This window comes from Erinaceus europaeus, chromosome 7, assembly GCF_950295315.1.
Source record: "Erinaceus europaeus chromosome 7, mEriEur2.1, whole genome shotgun sequence".
NCBI lineage: Eukaryota > Metazoa > Chordata > Mammalia > Eulipotyphla > Erinaceidae > Erinaceus > Erinaceus europaeus.
This window is the reverse complement of record NC_080168.1, coordinates 44959628-44972363: the sequence shown is the minus strand read 5'-3', so window position 1 is coordinate 44972363 and position 12736 is coordinate 44959628. Positions and strand designations below refer to the sequence as shown.

Here is a 12736-nt window from a genome sequence, read left to right as displayed (position 1 = left end):
AAACATTGTACTTATATACATAGCATGGATTGTGAATTGAATGTCTCAGTTCAAAAATTCCTCTGCACTCTTCAAAGCTATGTGACTCTAGATGAGTGAAGGGAGTTGTATTTTTTAAAAAATATTTATTTATTCCCTTTTGTTGCCCCTTTTTATTGATGTTGTAGTTATTATTGTTGTCATCATTGTTGGATAGGACAGAGAGAAATGGAGAGAGGAGGGTAAGACAGAGGGGGAGAGAAAGATAGACACCTGCAGACCTGCTTCACCGCCTGTGAAGCGACTCCTCTGCAGGTGAGGAGCCAGGGGCTCGAAACAGGATGCTTACGCCATCCTTGCACTTTGCGCCATGTGTGCTTATCCTGCTGCACTACCACTGACTCCTGGGATTTGCATTTTTTCATCTATTTTTATTTATTTCATATGAGGCAGAAAATAGAGAGTTTTGCATGCCAGAGCATAACTCCAGTACATGTGACACCAGGACTTAACCTGAAGACTATAGTATTTAAGTCCTGTGCTTCACCAGGCGAGCTATTTCCCCAGCTTCAGAAACTTGATTTCAGGGTGAGGGTAGATAACATAATGGTTATGCAAAGAGACTCTCATGCCTGAGGCTCTGAAGTCACAGGTTCAATCCCCAGCACCACTATAAACCAGAGCTGATCAGTACGCTCTGGTTAAAAAGAAAAAAGAAACTTGATTTCTTCTTCTCCTTCTCCTCCTCTTCCCTCCCCCTCCCAACCCTCCCCCTTCCCCTCCTTCTAGATTTTGTTTATCTTATAAATTACAGATAGTGAGACTAGAGAGAGAGAGGGAGAGAGACCTGAGTAGCACTCTGGCTTATGTCTTGCTGGGGATCAAAATCAGAACTTCAGGCTTGTAAATCCAAAGCTCTACCATTGTGCCACTTCCTGGGCCCTGTTTACTTTCTTTCTTTCTTTTAAAAAATTTTTTTGGTCTTTATTTGTTTATTGGATAGAGACAACCAGAAATTGAGAGGGAAGGGGTTGATAGGGCGAGAGGCAAAGAAATACCTGCAGCCCTGCTTTACCACTTGTGAAGCTTTTCCCCTGCAGGTGGGGACTGGGGGCTTGAACCTGGGTTCTTGTGCATTGTAACATGTGCACTCAAGCAGGTGTGCCACCACCCGGCTCCTGAGTTTTTCTTTATATAGAATAATAACACAGATAACTACCTTACTGTGTCATGGTAAGGATGAATAAGTTAAAGCTTGACATAAAGCAAATGTTTTGTAAATACTGACTAAAACTCTGGCATCTCACTTAATTCTTACAACTGCCCTGTAAATAAATACTCAGGAAACTGAGATGCTGGCACCAAACCAAGGCTGACTCCAGAGTCTCTGCCCTTAGTCACTACATGACTACTCTGTGCACTACACATCACTGCACAACCTCTGCTCTCCTATTTGCCTATTTTCCACCCCACTCCAGCAATTACAGGGAGTTAAGTTCCTATGATTGAACTTGCTCAGTTTTTTAAAGAGTCTCCAAGGCAGGCATTTATACAGCCTTAGGGAGAAAAATGACTAACACAGACCATGTCCACTCACCTCTCTGATCTCTTCAAACAGTTTGATGGCATGTTCATACTTGGGAGGCTCAGCATTCAGTTCTGATTCCAAGTGGTCCCAGAAGGCCTGGTGGACAATGCGTTTCACATGCCCAACCAAACTAAGAAAAGAACATAATGAGTTTTTAATATGTATTGCCTTTCTTGACAATATAATCTTCATTACAGCAAACAAAAAACCCAGAATTCCATTAATAATCTTTTGGCATATTTTCCTGATTCAGGTAACTAAGAATATCAAATATATACCATATTGTACATTTATTATTATTTTTTTAACATTCTGTCTGTCTCAGGCTCTAAAAATACTTCCTATTTCCTAAAAATTCATAAAGCCTTGTCCTGGGGACATAAGGTAATTTAGTTAGCTATTCTACATTTGTGTTTAGACTTACTCGATAGATTTTCGGGATGAGACATCAAAGTTGTTTATTCCTCAACAGCTGAAGCTCCACAGCACAGAACAAATTAGCCCCAAGGAGACATGTGTTGGGGTACCTGCCAACCTGAGCTTAGATGTCCCATTTAGAGTCAGCCAGACCAAACTGCTGAAATTGGAGCCTTCCTTGGAAGAACTCGCAAGAGAATAGGTGGCCCTCTTGCTTCATCCCTTAAGTCAGCACCCTAAAATAGATGCACATTAAAATACACATCCCGACAAAATTCCTACACTCTTGCAACCACCTTTTAAGAAAGCAAATTATCTCTATGAACTCTATAATAACTTTTTTTTTTTTTTGGTCATTAATAGGACTTCACTTCTCTTCCAGATAGAGACTGAGATTGCAGGTGGGGAGATACCATAGCACTAAAGCTTGTTCTAGAGTGGTGGAGGCCAAGCCCCAACCTGGATTGTACATATGGCAAAGCAAGCATGCTACCCAAGTGAGCACTTGGCCAGCCTTGTACTCTAATGAATTATGGGTCTCTGTCCTTCACAAGGTTATGCACCTCTCCCAACTTCTTCAGGTACCAGTACACATACCTAGTACAGAACCTGGCACTTAGTGTTTAATGAACGCATGGTGAATTATATTTGATGTCATCAGTGATCTGAAAGTGAAGCATAGTTCCTTTTCTTTTTTTTTTTTCCACCAGAACACTGCTCCACTCTGGCTTATGGTGGTGCTGGGGATTGAACCTAGGATCTTTGGTGACTCAGGCATAAGAGAGTCTTTGCATAACCATTATGCTATCTCCCCAGCCCACTCCTATTTTTTTTTAAATAGCTAACTCTACAATAATGTTGTAAGAATTGAAAATTAGGCTTCTGGAGAGTTAAAAGCTGTGTGTGAAAGTGAATTAAAGCACTGTCTTCATCAGCTAATATTGTATTCTCTTTAGTAACTTGAAGTGTCAAAAGCCTACTTTAGTTGTCTAACTAGATTTATTCAACATTTGAGAATCTCTCAAGTAACTATACAACAACTAGAAAGGCAAATATCAGGGGCCTGGCAGTGGCATGCCTGGCTGAGCACACACATTAAAGTGCCCAAGAACCCAGGTTCAAGTGCCTAGCCTCCACCTGAAAGGGGAATGTTTTATGAACAGCGAAGTAGTGCTGCAGGTGTCTTTCTTTCTCTCCCCACCCCCCTTTTCCTCTCAATTTCTCTGTCTATATTCAATATATAAATAATAAAAATATTTAAAAAAATAAAGGTAAATATCATCTTTACCATTACAAGCCTCAAACATCTGGCTTGAATGGAACAATGAGGAATGAGTTAAATCAGTTTTATACTTTTCTCAAAGACATCAGAGTTTAAACTTTCCTAAAAGTTGCAAGATACTCTTAGAGCTTTGATTTTCTAGGATATTGGGGTTGGGGTAGAAGATGGGGGAAATATTAGATTAAATAATTTATTTATTACTTATTTATTGTTATGCTATATAAAGAAATGAACACAGGGCCTCGAATATGTATTCTACACTCAGTCACCCCTGGTCCAATTTTTCTATGGTATGTTTTTATGGGGGCGACAGAAAAAGGGGAGGGAAAGGGGTTGGGCAGTGACACACCTGGTTAAACACACATAATACAAAGTGCAAGGACCAGCGCAAGGATCCCAGTTCAAGCCGCCAGCTCCCCACCTGCAGGAGGGTTGCTTCACAAGTGGTGAAGCAAGTCTGCAGGTGTCTTATCTTTTTCTCTCCCTCTCTATCTTCCCCTCCTCTCTCAATTTCTTGCTATCCTGTCCAAAAAATCAGAAAAAAATGGCCATAGGAGCAGTGGATTCGTAGTGCAGGTACCTAGTCCCAGCAATAACCCTGGTACCGAATTAATTAATTAGCTAATTAATTAATAATAAAAAGTGGGGAGAAGAAAGGAGAAATATAGCAAAGCACTGTTCTGACACCCATCCAGAGTTCCACTTGTCTGCCCTTGGTATAATTATGAGATATCATGGATTGAGTCTAGGAACTCAACAGATTAAAGTCATATAAATTATCTGCTACCTCTCTTGTTCTAATCAAATCACTTCTAAGCATTCCTGCTGAGGATGAGAAATTCTGACTTTTGGGGGCCAGTACTTTCCTGGTTAAACACTGACATTACAGAAAATATGACTTTTTTAAAATCAAAAAATTTCCCCCAAGAAAGTCCTGGATTAAAAATAAGTCATCCAGATTTTTCAAAAGTAATCACCTGGAGTGGGGAAGATAACATAATGGTTATATAAAAAGACTCTCATGCCTAAGGCTCTGAGGTTCCAGGTTCAATCCTCTGCCCCATCATAAACCAGAGCTAAACAGTGCTCTGGTTAAAAAAAAAAAATAGTAATCATTTGGTCATTGTGAAGAGTCCTGTGAAAAAGTTAATAGTATACAATTTAACTCCAAAACAAAGGTAATTTGTCATATGTCTGCATGTTGTTTCCTTTGTTATTCTTTCTTTTTTTACCACCAGAGCTATCACTGGGGCTTGAAGTCTGCACAGCTTCACTATTCCCAAGGGCCATTGTTTTCCTCCTCTTTTCTTTCATTTCTTCCTTTTCTTTTGATTGAGTGAGAAACAGTTAAGAGAGACTTGGCAGCATGGTTCTACTGACCATGAGGTTTTCCCCCTGCAGGTCAGAATAGATATATTGCCACCAGGGTTATTGCTAGGGTTCAGTGCCTGCATAATAAATCTGCTGTTCCTGCTAGCCTTTTCAATCCTTTTCATTTGACAGGACAGAGAGAAATTGGGAGTGGGGGGGCAGAAGTAAATAGAGGGAGAGAAAGAGAGACACCTGGAGACCTACTTCACTCCTCTTAAAGCTTCTTGCTGATACATACACAGTGGGGGCTTGAACCCTGGTCTTTGCACACAGTAACAGGTACACCATCATCTGGCATGCCATCCTTGTCACATTTTTTTTCACCATAATAGAAAATGGAATAAAGAAGAAATGGTGCTGTTCATCGTATAAAAGTATTTACGTGCAAGGCCCACGAGCATGCATCTGAAGTGAGCACTACAGTTCCTACCTCCTCCCTCAGGAATATAAAATTCAGATATGTTCTCAGAAGAACAAGAATTCAAATGCCAGGGTCTGTGTGACCCTACAGTGCCTTCACTAGGCCTGCATTTGCAACTTTTTTTTTCTTTTTTTTTAAATTATTTATTTTATTTTCCCTTTTGTTGCCCTTGTTGTCTTTTTTATTGTTGTAGTTATTGTTGTCGTTGTTGTTGGATAGGACAGAGAGAAATGGAGAGAGGAGGGGAAGACAGAGAGGGGGAGAGAAAGATAGACACCTGCAGACCTGCTTCACCACCTGTGAAGCGACTCCCCTGCAGATGGGGAGCCGGGGGCTCGAACCGGGATCCTTATGCCGGTCCTTGCGCTTTGCGCCACATGCGCTTAACCTGCTGCGCTACTGCCCAACTCCCCATTTGCAACTTTTGAACATAAAATACCAATGCCCCAAATTTGCTTTTGCAAATGTAGTAAAACACACTGCTTTTTATTTCATTGTTATTAGTCAGTGAATGTTGATACAACATCCAATATGTGGCAGATCCTGTTTTAGACACTGGGGATAATGTCATGAAAACAACGTCTGCTTTCAAAAAGCATATGTAATTGCAAAGATGGGAAGACAACAAAATACTGTAAAAATGAACAAGATAATTTCAGAGCTATGAGGAAGACAGGGTCAGACAACAAGGTAGAAAGTGATGAAGAGGGTGCCAGTTTCACTGTGAGTGAAGACAGCTTCTCTGAGACAATGACCTTTGGGCTGAGCCTAGGAATGGGGTGGAGGTAGTAGCTGGTGAGAATCTAGAGCAATTAACACTGAAGAGAAGAAAAGAGAAAGTCCCTCAGTCAGGATCAAGCTGGTGTATTCCAAGATTAGCAAGGAAGCCAGAATGAATGAAGCCCAGAAATGGGGACGACAAGCAGCAAAGATAGGATCATATGATCATGGAAGTAGGGTATTGTCATCCGTACTAAAGTGTTGATATTTTTATTCTAAGTCTCAGTTTCAGGAAAAGATATGATCTAACCTGCAGCATGGCTCTACTGATTGTGAAGCTTTCCCCCTGCAGTTAGAACCCTTGTCATATATATTATTGCCACCAGGTTATTGCTAGAGTTTAGTGTCTGCTCCTGCTGGTCTTGTTAGTTTGTTTTTTCCTTTTTACTTGATAGGACAGAGAGAAATTAGGAGTGGGGGGGAGAGGTAAAGAGAGGGAGAGAAAGAGAGACACCTGGGGGGGGCTGGGCAATGGTGTACCCGTGTTAAGTGCACATAATACAAAGTGTAGGGACCCACACAAGGATCCCGGTTCAAGCCCCTCCCCTGCTTTCCACCTGCAGGAGGAGGTCACTTCACAAGTGGTGAAGCAGGTCTGCAGGTATCTCCCTTTCTCCTTCTCTCTCTTTTTAAAATATATTTTATTTGAGAGAGAGATACAGCACTGCTCAGCTCTGGTTTATGGTGAGGCTGGGGATTGAACCTGAGACCTCAGAGCCTTAGGCATTAAAATCTTTTGCATAACTATTATGCTGTCTCCCTAACCCTCTCTCTTCCTCTCCTGTCTCAATTTCTCTATGTCCTATCCAAAAAATTGAAAAAATGGCCACAGGAGCAGTGGATTCATAGTGTAGGTACTGAGCCCCAGTGATAACCCTAGAGGGAAAGAAAGAGAGACCTGCACATTAACCCTCTAGAAAGATTACTGTGGGGCCAGCAAAACATTGAGTTGTTGGAAAAAACATGATGTATTTTTCTAGTTTTCTACGCAAAAATGCATCATGACTTTTCACACAACCCAATAGCTTACTTGGATAGTGTGCCTCTTTGCCATGGGGATCACACAGGTTTTAGCCTGGCTGCCACAGCACTGAAAAAAAAGCTTTGGAGCTATGGTTTCTTACACTGTTGCTCTGCCTTTTTGCTGAAAGGAAGAAAGAAAGAAAGAAAGAAAGAAAGAAAGAAAGAAAGAAAGAAAGAAAGAAAGAGAGAGAGAGAGGGAAAGAAAGAAGGAAAGAGAAAGAGAGAAAACAAATGGAGAAATGAAGGCAGAGAAAGGGAGGAAGGAAAGAAGGGAGGAAAGAAAAGAAAAAGGGAGAGAAAAGGAGGAGAAAGATCACTATGGTGGGGACACAGAACTCGTGGAAGGTATGAACTATATCTTTTTTAAAAAGATTTTATTTATTTGTTAATGAGAAAGATAGGAGGAGAGAGAAAAAGAACCAGATATTCTGGCACATGTGCTGCTGGGAACCGAACTCAGGACTTCATGCTCGAGAGTCTGATGCCCTATCCACTGCACCACCTCCTGGACCACTGAACTATATCTTTATAATCTTCTAGTCTTGTATCATTATTAAATCACTAATTTATTTTTAAATCACTATGGCTACTATGTGGATGAAGGGTGTGGAGTATAAGGAGTTAAAGATAAGGAAGGGCACTACAACAATAAAACAACAAGGACAACAAAAGGAGATAAATAAATAAATATAAAAAATAAAGATAAAATAAAATAAAGATAAGGAAGGGCAACTAGATTCAACCAAAACCATCTAGGTCAGAGATGACAGTGGACTGACCTAGGGGTATAGCAGGAAGCTTATATTAAGGAAAACCACAGGTGGCACACCAGTTAAGTGCACCTATCGCCAGGCACAAAGGGCTGGGTTCAAGCCCCCTGCTCTCCACCTGCAGGGAGAAGCTTCATGAGTGGTGAAGCAGGGCTGCAGGTATCTCTCTCTCTCTCTGTTTCCTCCTTCCCTCTCAATTTCTGAAGGTCTACATGCCTACTTTGACCACAATCCTAAAAATACTAATGATTATAAATACAACCTCCAGGAACAGGAAGACCAATAATCTACATTTTAAGGAAGGAAACTTACTAGGTTTACTATTTTCTTGCATTAACACTTTTTGTTTTTTATTTACTGGGGGGTAGGGGAGAGAGAGAGAGACTAGAGTACCATTCTTACTACTCTGGTAGACTGTACTGGAATATGAACTCCATACGTACAAATTATGTAATATACCCACTGAGCCACCATCCCAATTTATTTTTTCTGTTTTGAAACAGAACACATATGCTTTAAACGAAATCAATTGTTATGTAACTTTATTTGACAGAGAATATCTCCAGATTTATACTGGTGTTGTGACATTAATGATCACATGCCTTATTCAGGAATTAATTTTGTCTCTAAAGATGATTTACTGGGGCCGGGTGGTGGCTGGGTTCAAGTCCCTGCTCCCCATCTGCAAGCGGACATTTCACGAACAGTGAAGTAGGTCTGCAGGTGTCTATCTGTCTCTCTCCCTTTCTATCTCCCTTTGCCCCTCAATTCCTCTCTGTCCTATCAAGTATAATGGAAAGAAAAAAAATCAGAAAGAAATAGCCTCCAGGAGCAATGGATTCATAGTGCTTGCAGAACCCCAGCAATAACCCTGGTAGCAAAAAATAAAATAATAAAAATAAAGATAATTTATCTATGTTAATACCCTCAGATTTTTTCTCTCTTTTGTCTTATGAGGATTCATGAACCATTGAAACCAGAGAGGCTGAGGTCCCTCAAGTCCTTAAGTCAAGTTCTCTCAGAGGTGAGGCTAATTAAGGGTGTTGATACAGCTCTGATCCCTACAATCAGAGTTCTAAAGATTATGGGTAATTAGTTTTTTTAAGTACAAGACTTTGTTAGAGAACTAAATAATGTTTACCTCCAGTGGCTATTAAATGAGAACTTCCAGGAAATAGTGTACATGTGTGGGATATAGCACACACATATATACAGAATCTTCATCACAGCTTATGTACCATGAATGCCTTGCAGTTACCTGTTCTCAGGGATGGGTTTTTTTTTCAGTTCAAAGTCCTCATTCACAGCAATCTTGTGAGCAATAGTCAAGTTTAACAAGTCCCCTGCTGCAGCCATCACTTCATCATAAGTTAGAACAACCACTGGAGGGCTTGTTGCTGAAAGACAGGTAAAAAACAGTTAATGTTGTTGAAGAGAAATTATCATCCAATGTAATCTCCTGATGCAGACAGAGCTGAAATTCTCTCAATACATATACTGTCAGGGAATTACAAGAAAAAAGAATATACAGTTACATAGGCAGATGTCCCTGCTTTGTAACAACTTGAAAAACTTAAGAACTTCTTTTATAACCTCAATCAGACATGCCTACTTGATAAATTCTCAAATGTCTGAGATAATCTTATTCATACAGGCCCAACATAAGTTACTTTTTAATTAAATTACCTCATTTTAACTGCCTATTGATATATACATACATATATATATTTATCACACTGCTATGTAGGAAACTGGTAAGACTTTAATCCTGTAATCCAGAACATTCATTAATTTAAGCAGACTCAATAGGAATTTTTTTTTTTTTTTTTTTTGCCTCTGGGGTTATCACTAGGACTTGGTGTCTGCACCACGAATCCACTGCTCCTGGAAGCCATTTTTCCCAATTTTGTTGCCATTGTTGTTATTATTATTGTTGTTGTCATAGCTGCTGTTGGTAGTTAGGACAAAGAGAAATCAAGAGGGGAGGGGAAGACAGAGAGAGGGAGGAAAGAAAGACGCCTGCAGACCTGCTTCACTGCTTGTGAAACGACCTCCCTGCAGGTGGGGAGCCAGGTGCTTGAACCTGGATCCTTTCATAGCAGGTCCCTGTGCTTCACACCATGTGCCCTAAACCTGCTGCGCTACCACCTGGCCCCCAGGAAATAACCTTTGACTTTGCTTGAGGAATAGCTTACCTCCTCATGGAACTGTTTTGAAGTGATTAAATAAAGACAGTTTAAGTAAATAAGAATATAGAAAAAAAAACTTCATAAATGTAGTTAATTAGTGACTGGAGAGGTGGCACAGCTGATGGGATGGTGGCTCCTAGCTCAGGCCCTTGTGTTTCATGCTACATGAGAGACTGGTGCCTCTTTCTCACACTCCCCCCCCATGTAACTTAAATAAATAAATATTTTTCATCTTATTTTTAGTATTTACTTGTTAATGATGGGGGAGAGGTGGGGAGAGGAGGCTGGGAAAAAGAAATCAGAGCATGACTCTGTCACATGTGATGCTGGGGACTGAGCTCAGGAAATCATATTTGAGAGTTCAAAGCCTCATTCACTGCATCACCTCCCAGGCCAAATGAATCTTTGGAAAGGCTGTATGTACTAAGAGGTTCAGTTCATAAAGAAGAAAAAGAAGACAACTAAGTGTCCGATGATAAATCAGCATCAAATACACTTGCAATATTTACTTGATGAAACAGTCATTAAAAATGATGTTTTAAAAATGTTATGAGTAAATGTTTTAGCTGTAATTCTAAGTAAAATGAGTTCACACATATATACACACATATGTCCATGTGTGTAAAAATGAAGATATGACAAAACCCCAACAGTTGTCACTTTTTTTTTTTTCCTCCAGGGTTATCACTGGGGCTTGGTACTGGCACTATGAATCCACTACTCCTGGAAGAAATTTTAAAATTTTTTTTTTAACTGGATAGGAAGAGAGAAATTGAGAGGGGAGGGGAGATAGAAAAGAAGAGCTACACCTGCAGACGTGCTTCACTGCTTATGATGTGACCTCCCTGCAGGTGGGGAGCTGGGGGCTTGAACCAGGATCCTTGCATGGATGCTTGCACTTCATACTATCTGCACTTAACTTGGTGCAACACTGCCCAGCTTCCCCAGCTGTCATCTTTGAATAAAATTATAAACAGTATTTTATTTTCTATATTTAGACATTTTTTAAATTTAAAAAATGAGAACAATACATTTTAAATAAATAATAAACTTTTTAAAGTCTATATTTTATCTTATTAAATATTAGTTACTTATTTTTGCATTTGCTTTGCCAGTTTTAGTTGTTCTATTTCCTATAAAAATACCGATTCTAAAGTTTAATCCCCAGTACCACCATAAATCAAAGCTGAGCAGCATTCTGGTCAGAAAAGAAAGAAAAGAGAGATTTAGGGGTCAGGCAGCAGTGTATCTGTTGATTGCACTTCTTACAATGTCCAAGGACCCAGGTTCAAGTCCCAGCTCCCACATGCAGGTAGAAAGCTTCACAAGAGGTAAAGGAGTGCTGCCGGTGGCTCTCCTTTTCTTTCTCACTCTCTATTTTGTTTCCTCTTCATGTCTCTGTCCAATAAATAAAAATACCAATTAAAATATCTAATATATATTATATATGGAGAAATACATATGTGGAGAAATACAGCTGTTTCACACATCTCTCACTGCCATGTACAACAAAAGGGCAAAGCCATCTCTTTGCACAGCCACTCTTTCTCAAACCTCTAGTGCATGTAATTCTGGGGGGAGTTCGCTGATGTGATTGACACAACAGTTTTTGAAATAATCAGGAAACTTTCACTTCCTGCCTAACCCTTGAATCAGGATACGTTTCCTCCAATATAAATCAGAAATTATTAGAAAAAGACCAGTTTGAATTTATTCTCGAATGAGGTTCAAAGTGATCTCAAGGAGTGAATTTTTACTACTTGAGAAAGCAGGTGGGGTTGGGGGACCTGATATACAGTCAAAGCAAGGCTAACCAGAGACAGACAGAAACAAAAACTATGTCAATTCTCCAGTTCCAATACTCTGCCACCAAGTTGCAGATGCTACCATCATACCAACCTGACTTCCTTGGGCAGATGACCTCACCAATGTGTTCCAGAACCCCACCTTCCCAGACCCCTGCCCCACTAGGGAAAGATAGAAACAGGCTGGGGGTATGGATCAACCTGTCAGTGCCCATGTCTAGCAGAAAAGCACTTACAGAAGCCAAACCTCCCACCTTCTGCACCCCATAAAGATCTTTACTCCATACTCCCAGAGGGATAAAGAATAGGGAAGCTCCCAGTGGAGGGGACAGAATACAGAACTCTAGTGGTGGGAACTGTACTTATCTGTACTTATCCCACAATCCTGCTGATGATTATTAAATCACTAATAAAAAAATGGTCAGCTCATAAATGATGGTGGTTATTATTCCTGAACGCAACATACAAAGCAACTGCAAAGCCCTTATAGTGCTATTCTGAACATCTATTGGAATGAAGATGAAGCTTGTACTCGATCTCACTCAGTTCTGAGTTTTAAAGTCCAATACACATCTGGTCCCAGTTCCCCCACACACACCACCACCACCAGGCCCTGTTCCCATTGTCTTACAAGTAGGAGAGCTGGATTTGCTGGAGGAGTTGCTTGTAAAGCTATGCCTGGAGCAGTCACAATCACTGAGTGAAGCCACACTTTCAGAAAGCTGGGAAGAGTCTGAGTCGTTTGGCTGGTCCTCACCCATAAACTGCTTCTCACCGTTGAAGGGCATTGTGTGAGAGCACCTGTACGGACAAACAGACCCTGTATCAACATTCTGTGGTACTTTTGCTGGTGGAGTTAATCCTTCTGCCAGTGTAGACAGTCATGCCTGTAAGTGTCACTGTGTTGGAAAAGACCCCAGAAGATTGTTTTATTCTTCCCAGTACCCTAGTCAAATATCATTAAGCCTTCAAAGACTGCCTTCAAGAAAATGAAGTCCAAAGTCATAGATTTGAGCTTACTCGGGATATACTCCAAATGAGAGAGGAGCAAGTTTTAGCAATTACACATCTTTTTATAAAAGAAAGCGGTTAAGTGCACATGGTGCGAAGC

General features: G+C 40.4%; 1 protein-coding gene across 5 annotated transcripts in view; it reads right to left on the bottom strand.

The window, feature by feature from the left end:
* TCP11L2 (t-complex 11 like 2) overlaps positions 1-12736 on the bottom strand; it is a 69665-nt gene that overhangs the window by 40935 nt on the left and 15994 nt on the right. For 4 of the 5 annotated variants that reach the window (XM_060194360.1, XM_060194359.1, XM_060194358.1 and 1 more), the window contains 3 exons: positions 12257-12426; positions 8890-9028; positions 1577-1697 (listed from right to left, as the gene is read on the bottom strand). In XM_060194360.1, coding sequence (XP_060050343.1) covers positions 1577-1697; positions 8890-9028; positions 12257-12413 — 417 coding nt within the window. In that variant the 5' untranslated portion in view covers positions 12414-12426. The remainder of the gene's footprint in view (positions 1-1576; positions 1698-8889; positions 9029-12256; positions 12427-12736) is intronic. The other variant, XM_060194361.1, reaches the window with a different exon arrangement.